Here is a 17,534-nt window from a genome sequence, read left to right as displayed (position 1 = left end):
TAACATTCTTAAAAGAGTAAAAAGATCGGTTTATACATGATCCCAATGAGCAATTTATAAGTTTGCAAAGTTCTATTTAAGTATTCAATGACTTAAGAGTTCATTTAAATCGGGAAGTTTGCACCTTCTCTTTAGTGACTCAGGGCTGCTGCTATCAAGAGTACCTGAGTTTAGGCTGAGACACATGTCACCGAAGCTCAGTGACATAAGCAGGTTGTCAGGAGGCGGGTGGATCTGAAAATCCCTCCTGGGATCATCAGATGTGGCGCTCTGTGTGTATACTAGCACAAAGGAGGTGTTTACGAAGCACCCTTTTGTGCTCTGTCTTCTCTCCCAGGTCACTGTGGACTTGAGGGCACTGGGGGCACTGGTGCCAACTGGGATAACATCTGAGGACGAGTCTTGGTTTTCTTTTTTCTAGGCACGGCTTGCACTTGATGACGTACACAAAGCTCTGCAGTTCTCTTAATGAAATCTCTCACACTTTGAGATCAGGCATCTGACAAAACCATTTTTCATGAAATATGATTTTTCCCGCATTGCATTTTAGAATTCATGTCATAAAAACCATAATAATATGTGAAACCTTATATTCCCATTTAACAGGTGCTTTTACTCTGTTAATTTTATATACTATGGCTCTTCAACAACTCAAGATGAATCCTAAGATCTTAAGTGATTTCCAACAATGCATAAACTGGCTGATCATTTATTTTTTATATTCAAGAGTCTAATTACAAATCTAATAACTGGTCTAAAATTGCATGTCCTCAGTAACAAGTCTCAGTTACAATGCAGAATTTTCACTTAAAATTGAGATTTTAGATTTCTCCTCTTAGCCTTGTCTCCCCAAACATGAATATTTTTCTTTAATGTCCTCCAAGTTGGTTTTTCACACCCAACTTAACTCTCATTCATGACAATTTTGGAAACTTCATTTATATGTAATTTTAACAAAGGCAGAGGAGGGGGAAGATCATTTGAGTTACTAAATATTTCCATCACTTCTACACTTGCTATATTTCTACATTTATTACTGGCATACTATCAGTTCTTAAAAGTGTGTTAGAAAACAAAGCATCTGAATCATGTCTGGTTAGCCTCAGGAAAAAATACTTTGAGTAAATATCACTAGATATGCCTTATTTAATGGAAGATAATATAGAATGCTGATTAAAAAGAAAAACTATTTCCTTTTCTACAATTTTACAGTTAAAGACATTTTTTTCCCCTATGTTATTTATTGTGGCTTAAATAAGGAGGCTCACAGTACCATCTAAATTTCATTTGGAGGGCAGGCGACAGGAGACTGGTAGTTTTCACAGTTAAGAGTTGGTGAGAAATGCAGATTCTTGGATCTAATCCAGACTTGGGAATCAGAGGACTCAGGCCTCTGGGTGGGGCTTGGCAAACTGTGTTTGCAACAAGCTATCCAGGTGACTCTGACACCCACAGCTATAACCTGATCATCTGAGATTTTCTGTGGGATTACCTAAATGAAGTATTTACATTTCTAATGCTTTTGCAGTTGGTGAAACATGCACAGAATCTAAATTTTTATCTACATACAGACTGAAATAGAAAATTTAGAGAATTTTAAATAAATCAGATAATCCTTAATAACCTACATCTTATCCCATAAAATAGACCCTGGGAACAAAATCAGAGACATATGCTTGTTCACAAGTACTTCCTAAGAAGGGAAAGGATTCCGTCCTACCAGCCTGGAGGAGTGCAAGGGCTGCCCCGATTCTCAGATCAGTAATTTCCACCTTTGCTAGAAATCTAGCACAGATTCTCTCCCCATCCAGCCTTCCGTGGCAGTGGTCTTATGCCAGGTTTTTTTGAGAGCCCAGGTGAACGTCTGGAAACTGTTGGTTGCTTTGTTCTTTTTAAAAATAATCTCCACAACTTTAGATATGCTCGAGTAAACTTGAGTTGTTGCCTCAAGGAACTCTGTTGTGGGGGGTGGGAAATCATCCTATAATGATCCTATTATATTTCTCTCATTTCATGAAAGATTAACATAGTAAAGGACTGATAAGAAATAAGACAAATAAATGATTAGAAAAAAGGGTGTAATATCTATAATTTACCCTTTCAGTTCTGTTGACATATAATTGACAAATAAAACTGTAAGATGTTTAATATGTACAATGTGACAATTTATAAACAGACACTGTTAAAGGATTCCCCCATATTGAGTCAGTTACACATCCTTCACCCCATATGTTTACTTTTTTTAGTGAGAATATGTAAGCTCAGCAAATTTCAACTATACAATACAGTATTATCAACTATGTGTGGGTGGGTGTTGCTCAATCGTGTCTGACTCTTTGTGACCCCATGGACTGTAGCCCACCAGGCTCCTCTGTCCACGGAATTTTCCAGGCAAGAATACTGGAGTGGGTTGCCATTTCCTTCTCCAATTATCAACTATAGTCACCATGTTGATCACTAGGTCCTCAGACCTTCTTTTATCTTGTGACTGAAAGTTTATAGCCTTCTACCAATCTCTCTCCCTATTTCTCTCACTCCTTAGCAACCACTTTTCTACTGTTTCTCTAAGTTACTACTTTTTTTTATTGCACATATTATTGTTACCATGTAGTGTTTGTCTTTCTCTGTCTGGCTTATTTCACTTAAATAATGCCCCCAAGGTTCAACCATGTTGTCACAAATAACAGAATTTTCTTCTTTTTTAAGGCAGAATAATTTCCATTGTGTTTGTGTATCCATATGTGACTGTGTAGTTATATGTGTGTATGTATCTTGCATCTTCTTGATTTGTTCATCCCCTTATGGACACTTCAGTTGTTTCCATACATTGGCTACCATGGATAAATGCTGCTATGAGTATGAGAGTGTTTTTGGTCAAATGCTTTTTCTCCATCTACTGAGATGATCATATGATACTTAGCATTTATTTTGTTAATGTGGTGTATCATAATGATTGACTTGTGGATGTTCAACCATCCTTGCATTCTGCAATAAATCTCACTTGATCATTTTGTAGGATATACTTCTAATGTACTGTTGAATTCAGCTTGCTAACATTTTGTTGAAAATTTTTGCATCTATGTATCAAGGATATTGTCCTGTAATTTTCTTTTTTTGTGGTGTCCTTATCTGACCATGGTATCAGGGTAACACTGGCCTTATAAAATGAGGGTTTCCACTCCTTCTATTTTTGGAGGAGACTGAGAAGGATTGATATTAATTTTTCTTGAAATATTTGGTAGAAGTCACCAGTGAAGCCATCTGGTCCTGTAAAATATACCTATGAAATACTTCAGTCTACTATAACATGCATGCTAATACTCATTTTATTTTATACCTTAGGAGTCATTATCTGGTTATTCTCTGATGTACATCAGTAGAGACTACACATGCTAGGGATGCTTAACAAGCATTTCACATACTCTAATGGAAGCCTGCATTATTAAGTTGGCTACCTGAGCTCTTAGCTAACTTCTCTTATCACCATAAGTGGTTGGTTGGTTAGCATCATGAATACTGAATATGATTGTTCAATGATGAAATGATATTGTTCATGATATCTTAGAAATACAGAAAGAGCTATACTTGCACCTCCACTGACATACAAAATAGGAAAGTACATCTTGAAGTATCCCAGTAATTCTCCCCTTGACACCTCAGACTTTGGGTTTGACCAGTGGTAAATAGCTTATAGAAGGGAGAACGTTTTTGTACTTCTATGCAATACCAATGAGAATCTTAGCTTAATCCTACCATGAAATATTTCTATACCTGCCTCAAAGGAAAGTTCCCAGAGGACTAGTCAGGTTCCTAAAAGGACAGAGTCGGGATTACAAGCTTATAGGGCAGATTTTAAGACTTCACAACTTGTTTTAAGTTATGTGCTACAAAGCCTATATACACCAGAGTTCAGTCTGAGGCATCTTTCTTTGCAGCACACCTTAAACTGGGAGATTTGGGGGGATCAGTCCCCATCCCCTGAACTGGTGTCATCTACTTCCAAGTACTGAAGTTCCTGAAATATATCCCCAGATAGTTCCTCACAATTGCAAATGACCAAATTGGCTTAAGTTAGTTCTCAGCAATGCACTGGAAAGAAAAGTCAGCTAAGAAAGTTAAAAATGCCTCAGACAGCTGTGCTCTTTTCTAAAAGCAAATTCTTACAAGTAAAAAGCAAACCCTGAAATCACCATCCATATATTTTCTACAGCTCTAACATTTGGATGTCAGGAACTTGCTTTTGGTATCCATACCATAGAATTTTCTATTCCCTTCTTTCCCCTCTACACAGGTTAATGACTCATTTGTAATATCCCCCTTTTCATTGTGCTCTGTAATACATTTCAATTTCTTTTAGATTAGATCCCATAAAAGTACATATTCATTTGTATATCACTAAAGGCCTCAGTCCATTTCCTCTTGTGACAGAAATTTGAATTGCTACCATCACTGTATTTTTTTTTCCAGTTGGTATGTTTATTCTCATATAGAGGTAATCCTCCCACATATTCACTTCAGAAGCTTCTAGCCATAACTTGTGTTTGCATTTATCCCCAAAGTCTTAGTATTTTTCAAGAATGATGAGATCTCAATCTTACTGAGAGAATCCTCATAGGAATGGAGGTTTAGCCTAGAAACGATTCCTCAGTTCGACTGTTTTAATATCACTATCATCTTTATATATTTTTCTGTACCATCCCCTCACCTAATAACCATCTAACTTCAATTATTTTTATGAGGTTCAACAGCATCTCCAGCATGCACACATTCTACAGGTATTTATATTTATTTTCTTTCTAGGTAACACACAATGAAATCGTTTCCATGACCTTTCACTTGTGAATATTGGTCAGTACAGATTTTTACAAGAGGTAAAAAAGTTTTCACTGGAGAGTTTTAATTATTTTATTTTTTTCTTAACTGAAAACCTCTTCAATTCACCAAGTTGTATGTGGAAGCCCAATAGAGCAAAGAGCAAATGCATTCTTGAAGAGTAAAGACAGTAGGAATTATATTCCCCACTATATTTCCTTCCCACTTATCCCTGTATACATGAGGGGAAGAATCCCTTGTCTGTAGGGCTGGCACTGCACACGCTGCCTTCAGGCTGGTCCGCAGCCCCACAACCTCATATAATGGTGGTTATTAGAAACAGAACCTCAGATGCAGATGCCTGAACATCCACTAAATGGGTCCATATTTGAAGGACCCAGAAGGTTTCTCCCTGTGATCTGAGCTGCTCTGTTAGCAGAGTGGTCCCCCTTTTGCTGACATTCTGTGCACAGGAAGTTGCAAGAACAAGTGCCAGTGATGCTGGCAAACCCCACTTCCAGGCATTTAACATATGGTACACGTAGCGATTCAAACAGGTTATAATGAAAGATTATATGATAAATGGTGTGGGGGCAATTTGGGGGAGAAAAAGAAAGGCCACCTTATATTGCAAAAAGCAACCCAGGGTGAAACGTTAAAGAAACTATAGATTAATTTAAAGAAAATTCAGAATAATATTTTCATAACCACGGAGTATGAAAATGTTTCCTAAAAAGCAAATCCATGAGGAAAAAAAATTAAATATATTTAACACTACATTATATAAAGAGCTCCCATAAATCAATAAAAATTCTAACAAATCAAGAGGGAATTGGCAAAGGGTATAATTGGATAAAGGGTTCAAACAGTTATTGAAAATAAAGTGCATTTGAGTTAAATAGTTCACCCCATATGCCAAATTCTTAGAATCATTTGATATTTTTTTCCCTGTGGGAGATTTTGAAACAAAATGACAAAGAGGGAGGTAGAGAAAATAGAGATGTGACAAAAAGTAGTAGTTCTGAATAAATGCTTTGTATGTGTGTCTATACACATAGAAAGTTGGAAGAAAATAAACCAATAGGTTTTCAGTCATTATCTCTAGATAATATAACTAAGCATAGTTTTTATTTTCTTCACATGGTTCTGTATTTTTTAAAAATTCTTTATAACGAACATATGCTTCTTATAAAAAATGAATCTCCTCTCTATATACATGCATGTATACACACATACACATAACATATATTTGTCTTTGTTTACTCACTAAGTCGTGTCTGACTCTCTGTGACCCCATGGATGACAGCCCACCAGGTTCCTCTGTCCATGGGATTCCCTAGGCAAGAATACTGGAGTGGGTTGCCAGTTCCTTCTCCAGGCTCCAAGGGATCTTCCTGACCCAGGGATCGAACCCACATCTCCTGCATTGCAGTAGGTTCTTTACCACTGAGCCACCAGGGTAGTATATATAACAACATGACATGTGTGTGTGTGTATATGTGTGTGTGTGTGTATATATTTTTATACACATACACACACACACACACACACATATGTACTGGGGAAGTATATATATAATTTAAAAATACAAAACCATATGGAGAAAGTAAAAACTACACACACACCCCCCACAGACAGTGAATAACTGAACAGATATCCAAAATCTTGTGAAAGAATCAGGGGCAGCTACATACACCAAGTGTTCTTTTCCCCATGCCATCAGATAGCCAGGAAGGAAGACAAGAAAGACGAGTTTTCATGTTAACTAAAATGGCAACCCACTCCAGTGTTCTTGCCTTGAGAATCCCAGGGACGGGGGAGCCTGGTGGGCTGCTGTCTGTGGGGTCGCACAGAGTCGGACACGACTGAAGCAACTTAGCAGCAGCAGCAGCAAAGTTAGCAGAAGAGAATGAGCGTACTCCACTCTGGGTGTAAGATGAGAATTACGTGGGAAAAGCCGCACATACACAAATGTGAAGGAGAGGGGCATCTGACATTGATTCACTGGTTTGCTTCAGCCCATCCAGGAACACACACCCGGTCATCATTAACGGGCACCGCCCTGCAGGAGTCAGAGGTCATGTTTCACATGCCAACAGGTTCTCACTGCCCCTGCACTGTGAATAGGGAGTGACTTTCAGTGGTGAACATGGGCAATGGGCTGGCAACGTCACGTCGTTTAGCCTGACCTGCCAGGCGTGCTCACCAACCCTTGCTGCACATCCAGCTTCTCGTGTTGCCCAGCAAGGAACATACGCAAAGGAAATAATCACCTTATCAGAAATTCTGAGTCTTTAGCACATGCTGCTGAATATCACAGTATACTTAATATGACACTGACACAGAGAAATCCATTATTCTTAAAAAAAATTCCAAGGATCTGAGGGTAGTACACAGGGATGAAGAGAAGGAAGCTGTGGCTTTCTAGATGAAAGGTGACCTGTTTCTTCACTACATTGTTTCTCCCTCAGGTTAAGGCACTGACCACAAACCTTTCTCAGGAGGTAGCAAACTAAGTGACAAGGCCAAGAAGGATGCGAAATATTCAAGGCAGAGATCTTATTCCTCCTTAGCATTAAAAAAAAAAAAAAAAACTAAAAAAACCTGCTACTCATTTTCATAGGGAAGAGATAAATTATCCAATTAGTAATCCTGTGACAACAAGGAAAAATGATCCATATTTAACTCCAAAATAAATTCTAGCTGGTACCAAGGTGCATCCTGAGAAAGGTGATGATGAAAAGGCTTAGACAAGAACAGAGGTAAACATAAACACGGTCTCAATTCTAGTGAGGCCTGCTGAAGCAGAGTCACAGGAAACACAAAGCAAAGTTCTGATGGACCTAACAGTATGAAAATGCAGAACTTCCCTACTGTCTCTGAACTACATGAATCTTACTAAGTTCAAGGAGAACCCTATCATTATCTCAAAAGATGCTGCAAAAGAATTCAATAGGCAGATACTTCCCTAAGAAGACACACCCTGAGTCAAAAGCCAACACAAAATGTAACAGTGGAACAACAGAAACACTTTCTTCTGTAGATTTGATACAATGTGGGAGGAGAATGGATAAATAAAATATTAGGCAAGACAAACTGTCATCATCTTCAGGCTATATATCAGCCAACTAACAGAAATGATCAGAGAGGCAGTAAGGTAGTTGACTACAAAATTAAAAATCAACAGCTCTCCTATATAAAAACAATACACCATTAGGAAGCTTTATGAAGGAAACAGGCCTTCTACAAAAGGAATAAATGACTATTTATCATGAAGATTAAATTCTCTCTAAAATATATTTAAAAAGTTGTTGGCATGATTTCAGCCAAAATTTAAATGGAATGTGCTTAGAATTTGACAAAATGATTCTGCTGTTTATCAAAACATAAAAATGTCTAAGGGCAACAAAGAAAAACTAGATAAGTGCAATGAGACACTAGATAAAAAGAAAGTATAATGAGGGTTTCATAACTCACACAGCACAAAGCTAGAATCAGCAGTAGTATCAAGAAAATGGAATAGAGGATTTGGAAATAGACCCAGTTCATATACTATCTGGCACATAATAAAAGTGGTACTTTAAATTAGTAAGATAAGAACATATTTTTTTGGGGAAAAAAAATTACCCTGACACCTCTCAGCTCACGCTGTGTCGCATATAACAATACGTGTATTCCAGCTGTGGCAGTTTTAACCATAGACCATGAAGCATGCAGACCCCAGAACGGCTGCTGCTGCTGCTATTCTAAACCAATGTCCAATTTTATCCATAAAGCCCTCGTGACAAGATCAAATATGCACCTCCACATACTCCCTCATAGGTGGAGCTGACAAGGGACACACTTGTGATCAGTAAGATGTCAGCTTAGGGATTTGGGGGAGCTTTGGATCCCTGATCCAGAGAACCCCAAGTCTCCTGTGCCTCTCTTTCTCCCGCCGGAAATACAGGCCTCACCGCACTTGTCATGTGGCTGTGAGGCAGGAGGCATCAGGATGGATGCGGGCGGGAAAGAAGGGCAGGAAAGCACAGGCGTGTACGGGGCTTACTGAGCTAGTCTGCACTCTGATGTGGGAGGGAGGCTTTCCGGAACTATTCTTGGATGGTCTCTTTATTTATAAGCCCAAATGAGTTCTAACTGCTTCCAGTGAAGACTTTTTAAATCTGACAGAAAAAAATACTTTCCTAAATATGTAAGAAACCCAAAGTCCACAAAGGCAAACACTGATTAGTCTACTGTAAAAACTTTAAAAAACTTTTCAGAGTTATAAACAAATCAGCAGAGATGTACCACATATATAGGGCTTCCCTGATAGCTCAGTTGGTAAGGAATCCACTTACAATGCAGGAAACCCTGGTATGATTCCTGGGTCAGAAAGACCTGTGGAGAAGGCATAGGCTACCCATTCCAGTATTCTTGGGCTTTCCTTGTGGCTCAGGTGGTAAAGAATCCACCTGCAATGTGGGAGACCTGGGTTTGATCCCTGGGTTGGGAAGATGCCCTGAAGAAGGGAAAGGCTACCCACTCCAGTATTCTGGCCTGGAGAATTCCATGGACTGTATAGTTTATGGGGTTGCTAAGAGTTGGACACAAATGAGTGGCTTTCACTTTCACTCACACACACACATATGTCTTTTAAATATATATATTTAGAAGACAAATAATAGAACAGGGAAAATATCTGACACCCATATATAAACCTAATCGATAAATATACACAACTCATAAACCAAACCATGTGCAATTCAATGGAAAAGTGGGTCCTTCATGACCCAGCCTCAGGGGTTACTCAGCATCCTTGTGCTGCTTTGTACCCTACTCTGTTAGCTGAAGCAGGGATAAGCTCACCCAGAGCCAACAAGAGGGGCCTAGATCCCACCTGAGAATGAGAAGAACATCAAAGAATTTGTAGGCATGATTTAAAAACTACTAGGAGATGTAACTATTGAACTTAGCAATTTCCCTTCTAAGAATTTATCCTATAAAAGCAAGCAAAGTTATGTATACAAGACGTCTGTAAAGGATGCTCATTCTAGTGTTATTTATAACAATGGGTGTCAAATTTCAGCATGCTTCAGAATCCCCTGGAGGGTTTGTGGAAACATAGATTTCTGGGTCCCACCCAGAGTTTCCATTTCAAGAGTTCTGGGGTGGGGCTGGAGAATTTGCACTTTTGAAAAGTTCCTAGGTGATGCTGATTCTGCTGCTCTGAACAACAGACTTGGATTGCTGCTGACCTTCCCGACCCAGGGATTGAACCTGTGTCTCTTACTGGCAGGCGGGTTCTTCACCACTAGCGCCACCTGGAAAGTCTGATTAATTACATTACTATCTCAAATTCCATTGTTGTACTTGTTTTCTCATTTCACAAAGAAAATGTGACCCAACTATACCACAATGGAACAGGGAGAAATCTCCAGCCTTGTTACAATCTGGCCAACATATGCTTAGTCACACTTCTGATGGGCAGAAAACCCTCTGGTCATCATCCGAAACTTAAATTCTGATTTCTAACCTCAGACCAGAAATGCTCAGTAAGACCAATGTAGAATCTGAAACAGGAGGGTAGAGAAGAATCACAGCTACTCTATACCTGAACCTCCACAGTGTCAGTCCCTCAGTCATGTCTGACTCTTTGCGACCCCATGGACTGTAGCCCACCAGACTCCTCTGTTGATGGGATTTTCCTGGCAAGAATACTGGAGTGAATTGTCATTCCCTTCTCCTGGGGATCTTCCTGACCCAGGGATTGAACTGGGGTCTCCTGCATCACAGGCAGATTCTTTATTATCTGAGCCACTAGGGAAGCCCTCCAGGCAGAGGCATATTCACAGCTAATCCCCTTCTTCCTGTGTACTCCGGGCTTTACAGGAGTGGCAAAGAAGTTGAGTACTAGAAGAAGTAGCAAAGAAATAACTTTTCTTGGTTACTAAATATTATTTAGGAAGGCTGAACTTTCCATACTAGTATTTTCAATTGGCTTTCTGCCATGAGTGTGGCAAGGTTTCTTGTTCTAATACTTCATCCTTCCCGCTGCTGTTACTTGGTTACACTATATCCCTGTGCTTACACTAGGGCATTGAGTTGTCTCTGGATTGAACCTCAGATCATCTGAGTGACAAGCCTCAGCTACTTGCCCTGAAGTACTAACATAGTATCACTTCCTCAACTCAAACTCTTCCTCTGCTCCTTTAACATTTACAAAACACTTGTGGTTTAGTCACTAAGTCATGTCTAACTCCTGTGATGCCATGGACTGTAACCTGCCAGGCTCCTCTGTCCATGGGATTCTCCAGGTAAGGATACTGGAGGGGGCTGCCATTTCCTTCTCCAGGGGATCTTCTGGACTCAGGAATCGAACCCAGGCCTCCTGCATTGCAAGTGGATTCTTTACCAACCAAGCTATGAGGGAAGCCCCACCCTTTCCTCACCCCAATTAACTTTCCCAGCCCGATCCACCTGTTTCTTCCAATAAGAACTCTATGTCCCAGTCATTTAGAGCAGTAGTTCCCAACCCTTTTGCCACCAGGGACTGGTTTTGTGGAAGACAATTTTTCAATGGGCCCAGGAGTGGAGGATGGTTTCAGGACAATTCAAGTGCATTACATTCACTGTGTACTTTTCCCCATTATTATTACATCAGTTCACCTCAGATCATCAGGCATTGGATCCTGGAGGCTGGGGATCCCTGATTTAGTCCTATTTGTGGTTTCTCCAAATATGTACCATGCAGTCCACTCTTAATTCTTCCAAATGCTATTTCCTCTCCCTGAAAGCTCTTCCCCAACCCACCGCATCCCCAGGAATTCCAAGCCACACCTGACACACAGCACACCGCTTTCTCCAGGAGGCCTGCTGCCCTTAGAAAGGATGCTGAACTCCTCTGGAATCAGCATGGCTACACTTGTTTGTGATGTCTCGTTTCCTGTAACAGCATAAGCTCTTCAAGGACAGACACCATGTCCAGCTCACTCAGGTGCTCAATCTGCTTAGAACAAGGCCTTGTAGGGAACCAGCATCACAGGAAACTTGAAGAAGGTGCCCTCCAGACACTCGAGAAAATATGCAAATGGCCTTTTACACCAAATGACTGGATGTCCTTACAAAATGTATGAGTGGAATTCAAACTTGTCATATGAATTCCCAAACAGAACCATATCAGAGCTGAAACAGCACGTTTAACTAAATGCAAGAAAAGCAAGTGTTTCTTACTTTGAGTTGTCGTCGCACTCGGGACAAAAAGAATTTCCAACAGTTTTCTCTGGAGTCCACCATGCCCAGACCACGAACTTCATTACGAATTCCAGAAATTATCTTGTCTACATCTTCATCACTGAACAGATCAGGAATTTCCCCTGCCCCCAAAGGAATGAGTAGAGTTATTAAAAGACTGCTATAATTCATATTTTAGATATGACTTAAAATGCTTTCTAATACAAAGTTCAGCTTTAATGATAGAGTTTGAAACCAGAAATGCAATTTTTTTTTTTTGTTTTTATAAGACACGACACAGTGACAAGCTATGACAAACCCACCCACTAAACTTGCACAGGCAGGAACAACATTTACTTCACTGAAGGCCTCTGCAAGGCCTTTTACATCGTAAGCAGACTAAGAAAGCGATACACTTCAAATTAGTTAGGTTTATACGTTTCTCCCCAAAGAATGCCCCGACAAACATCTCAAAGACAAATTATCTCTATATAAAGTTCACTGAAACCACAGATCATTTGTCTTTGGGGAAGATCTTTCACGGAATGTGTTGGTTTAATCACCTGATGCCAGCAAGTCATTAATCAGCACGAGAAAGCTCTCATCTAGAACCTGGGCATCTGTCAGCAGGAACGCGGTGGGCATGTTCTTGGCTCCGGCTCTGATGTACAGATTGGCAAGATCTACCTGTAAGAAACAGAGGCCATCGCTCACACTCTGCTAACATGCTGGTGTGCTATCGGAGAGGGTGGGCAGAACCGAGACGCTACAGCCAGAGGGCTGGGCGCCGTCCTTTCCCTGTTTATACGTTCTTTCCTCTCGGTGACTCTCTTCTTACAGGGGCAAACATTATGACATCAGCTCCATTTCTGGCACATAATGACGACTGTCATGTTTATGGCTCCACAGAGCCTAAGATGCAAACAGGCTCCCGACAAACAACCCCCTTCTATTCAAGCAAAAGTGAATTCAGTAATGATTTTGTTAAGCAATGCAGCGAAAAGAAGTTTTTGGCTCCTTTTAACAACTATCTACTTCATTGTTTGGTGACTTAGAGTTTACCAGTTTTATTTAGTATATTGAAAGCAAGTGGTTTGTTGTTTGCTTTAAAATAGCACTTGCCACAAACTCTAAGTACTATTTTGTAAGTACTATTGTGATTCAAAAGCAAAATTTTAAAAAACATGTCAGTGTTTCTCGACTGTACTCCCATCATATTTTCACAATCTGATACAAAGTGGAAAAAATCTCTATGCACTTGTTAAAAAAAAAAAAAAAAAGGATCTTTTCCCCTCTCCATTGTATTGGTATATGAATACTGCTGATTATCAGGTATGGTCAGCACAAAAGAAAAACATGTTTGTGTAGGCAAGTATTTAATAAAATGTTTTCTGAGCAAATCTGACAGGCTTATAGGCTTATACACATATAAATGTTGGTAGCAGTTTACTATGATTAATTCGACAATGAAGGAGAAAGTTAGAGTGTTAGTCCCTCATTTATGTTTGACTCTCTGCGACCCTATGGACTGTAGCCATCAGGCTTCTTTGTCCATGGGGATTCTCCAGGCAAGAATACTGGAGTGGGTTGCCATTTACTCCTGCAGGGGATCTTCTGGACCCAGGGATCAAACCGAGTTCTCCTGCACTGCAGGCAGTTTCTTTACTGTCTGAGCTACCAGGGAAGTCCATGAAGGAGAAACAGCCAACAAAATCCTCTGAAGAGCTTACCCACCTCCATGCTTGACTGGAGCACCTTTATCCTGGGGCGGAAGGAGCATGGGGCTGCCCATCACTAGACTTACCCGAAGTTCCTGAATCCCGAAGCTTTGGGTCAGAGTGATCTGGAAGACCTCGAGGCTGCAAACGTAAGCTGCCAGGCGGGACAGGCTCTGCTTGCCACTGCCGCCCACTCCGATCAAGAGCGCATAACCCTGAGGGGACTGCAGGATGCGGCTGATGCGACACCTGGGGAGAGAAAACACCCCCAACAGATGACATCCAATGAGCCTCAGGGCTATGTGGTTTCATTTTTCAGATCTTTAGATACTAAACTCCGATTTGTATTTCAGACTTTCAGTCCTTGTTCTTCTGTTTCCCAAACAAAAAGATGCTGCCTGCATCTGCCCCCTTATCACTTGCCCAACAAACCATCCTGGCCAATGACATCTGGACTCCCACTGCTGTGTTACTCTCCCCCAAAAGAAGGCAGAAAATGAATACAAGGACTTACATCAAAGCACCACATTTTCCTGATTAGCAAGAAAGATCCTAATGGCACATCAGTATCCACGTGTAAGGATATCAAAGGGAAAATGTCTTTGGGCCAGAAACTTTGCTATAGAATTAGTTTGGGAAGAACAGATTTGTTTAGACCAACAAACACCTCACATGTGATTTACTTCATGCATTTTAAACACCTGCGTTTTTTACATGATCCTTATGTCCCTTGCATGAAAGCTTTCCTCATGCCTTGAACGGTCTAAAACATTCTCGGAAAGTGTTAGAATCCAAGAGGTAAATCTCCAGCAAAGTCAACTAATCCCTTTTTCTGTATTATTGAAGAGGTTCTGAATGCTTATCCTATTGATATTATTGCTACATCTTACAGCTAGGAATAAGTTGGCTTTAATGTGATCAACGTAAGCATGTGTTCAGTTGCTTTAGTTGTGTCCAGCTCTTTGCAACCCCATGGACTATAGCCTACCAGGCTTCTCTGTCCACAGGATTCTCTAGGCAAGAATACTGGAGTGGGTTGCCATGCCCTCCTCAAGGGGATCTTCCAAACTCAGGGATGGGACCTAATCTCCTGCATTGCAGGTGGGCTCCTTACTGCTGAGCCACCAGGGAAGCCCCCAATATAAGCATATGGAAGCCCAAAGGCAAAAAAATTTTTAAAAAGACTGCTGTATTTGCTCTCAGTTGCTTTCCTGAGATGAATTTAAGCTCTGAACAATCCAAACAATCTTTAACACATTTTTTTTAAAGAGTAATTTTTGAAAGAATTAAGTTGGGATCGCTTATAGTAGGACCAGCACGCACGATCATTTCCTGAAAACCTTCAATAACTGAAAAGACAGGTTATTTTTCCAAGCTCAGCCACCTCATTAAATTTTACTTCACATGACCACATGGCAAAACCACCTTGGCAAAGCTGTGAGATTACTCTAACACGAGTGAAACCCCAACTTATAAGGCAGGGTTTTCATTTCAATAATGTGTGCTTTGAGGTCTGCATCGACAGTCTGTAAGTGGCAAACTCTCTTTCTACAATGTTCAAGGGCACACTGAAATCATCTCTGATGTGCAGTAAATCAGTTTCTAGCTCATAATCCCTAATCAAAGCAGCAGCTTTTCCTTTCAGGTCACTGAGAACTCTGTGTTGAAGGATTACAGGGGACAACTCCTCAGTGCCAACAAGACATCTCTTCCACACGAGCCATGACAGACGGCCAGCGTACATGAACCCAACCAGAAACAGCATTACTAATAACTCACATATCACCATGTTCAGAGATTCTAACGGAAACGTCCTCTGTCTGCTAATCAGAGGACTGTCACTGCAAAGGGATCCATAAAATAATCAATATGTAGGAAGCTTGTAATAAATGATGATAGGGAAGCCTCCCAAGTTTTTCTTAGGCACTTGGGCTCAACATTTTAAGGAGTGACTCTTCTAAAAATCGAATTCTCCACATTTCTTGGGTCTGTTTGAATTGCTTTTCTCACATACTTCCTTCTCTCTTGACTTATTTCATTACTTTAATCTTTGCCCAAATATCACTTGTTAGAAAAGCCAGCATTATTAACTGAGTGGCATTCCCCCAAATGCATACGCTGCTGTTGCTGCTGCTGCTACTGCTAAGTCGCTTTAGTCGTGTCCGACTCTGTGTGACCCCATAGACGGCAGCCCATTAGGCTCCTCTGTCCCTGGGATTCTCCAGGCAAGAACACTGGAGTGGGTTATACTGAAGCCCTAACCACCAGTACCTGAAAATATAGACTTAGGAAATAGAGTGATTTAATAAATCGGTTACAATAAGGTCATAGGGGAGTAGGGTGTATCCAATATGACCAGTATCTTTATAAAAAGGAGAAATTTGGATACAGACACACACAAAGGGAGAAAGTCACATTATGACTGAACTCAGGCTGTCACAAGACAAGGAACTTCCAGAAGCAAGGAAAGAATTCTGGAGCAGACTCTCCCCAGCACCTCTGAGGGAGCATGGCCTTCTGACATCTAGATTTCAGACTTCTTGCCTTCCGAGCTGTGAGACAATAAATACCTGTTTCTCTAAACTTCCCAGTTTGCAGCGTTTTGTCAGAGCAGCTCCAGCACATCAGTAGAGCCAGTGAGAAATTACAGTTACGGGGAAGCAGGACAGGAAGGGAAGATGCCATCGACTTCCCACACAGCAGCAGCAATGGCCAGCTGTTTAGACTACTCAACCGACCCTGTCATTCCCATGCTAAACTCTGACCCGGAACTTCTCACTGCACTTAGAAAGAAAGAACCCCCGCTTTCCTCTGGTTACAAGAAAACACCCTGTACTCATGACGCCTGTGTCCACCTCCCCACCTTGCCATACGCCCTTTTCCCTGCTTCTCCACAGCCACAATGACCCTCTTTTTGCTTTTGGACATTCATGGGGCCACATGAAATCTTCCCACACCTAAAGCATTCTTCCTCCAGATCTTTCCATGCTGAGCTCCTGCATATCATTTCAGTCTCACCTTAAATGTCACCTCCTCACAGAGATAGCCAGTCCCTCTTTGGGAATTCACATGTTTACTGCTCAGGATCAATAGATTTTATTCCTCAGCAGGACGTATCACTTTCTGCCATGTTCCTCACTTGCTTATTTGCTCATATCCTTATAAACATCCCACGGGATCACTAAAACATGAGCTCGATTAGAGAAATAACTGGATTATCTTGCTTGCTGCTGTCTCCCAGTACTCGGGCAATGTCTGACAGCAGACGTCACAGACGGTCACACAACCTGTGCACGGCAAAGGCACCCAAGCTAGGGGGTGAGAGCCTGTTCAGGCACACTACGTCAGGAAAGGGGCCTTCTTCTAGTTTTCTGCCCAGAAAACATGCCCTTCCCTTTTTTCTTCCTTAACTTGCACGTAAGTACTGAACAGGCTGGCAATGTTTCTGTTTGATACTCAGTAGGCACTCAATGAACATTCTTAACCAAGGAAAATCGGCTTGAGTCCATCCTGTCTCTGCCACTTACAAATTTTTAAGATTTTGAACAAGTCACTTACCTTCCTCTTTCTTCATATTCTTCCCTAAGGCTATGGCAACCTACTCCAGCATTCTTGCCTGGAGAATCCCATGGACAGAGGAGCCTGGCGAGCTACAGTCCATGGGGTCACAAAGAGTCAGACACAACTGAGTGACAGATACACACACACTGAATAGGCTGGCAGTGCTCCTGTTTGGCACTCATTTGGCACCCAGTAAATATTCTTAACCAAGGGAAATCAGCATGAGTCTGT

General features: G+C 40.9%; 1 protein-coding gene across 3 annotated transcripts in view; it reads right to left on the bottom strand.

The window, feature by feature from the left end:
• Positions 1-17,534, bottom strand: part of DNAH11 (dynein axonemal heavy chain 11) — a 375,791-nt gene that overhangs the window by 152,463 nt on the left and 205,794 nt on the right. For all 3 annotated transcript variants that reach the window (XM_044946526.2, XM_044946527.2, XR_006552702.2), the window contains exons 52-54: positions 13,829-13,991; positions 12,588-12,711; positions 12,025-12,167 (exon numbers count right to left, since the gene is read on the bottom strand). In XM_044946526.2, the coding sequence (XP_044802461.2) occupies positions 12,025-12,167; positions 12,588-12,711; positions 13,829-13,991 (430 nt within the window). The remainder of the gene's footprint in view (positions 1-12,024; positions 12,168-12,587; positions 12,712-13,828; positions 13,992-17,534) is intronic.

Source organism: Bubalus bubalis, chromosome 8 (genome assembly GCF_019923935.1).
Source record: "Bubalus bubalis isolate 160015118507 breed Murrah chromosome 8, NDDB_SH_1, whole genome shotgun sequence".
NCBI lineage: Eukaryota > Metazoa > Chordata > Mammalia > Artiodactyla > Bovidae > Bubalus > Bubalus bubalis.
Note: the sequence above shows the minus strand (reverse complement) of the source record. Positions and strands in the feature narration are given on the sequence as shown.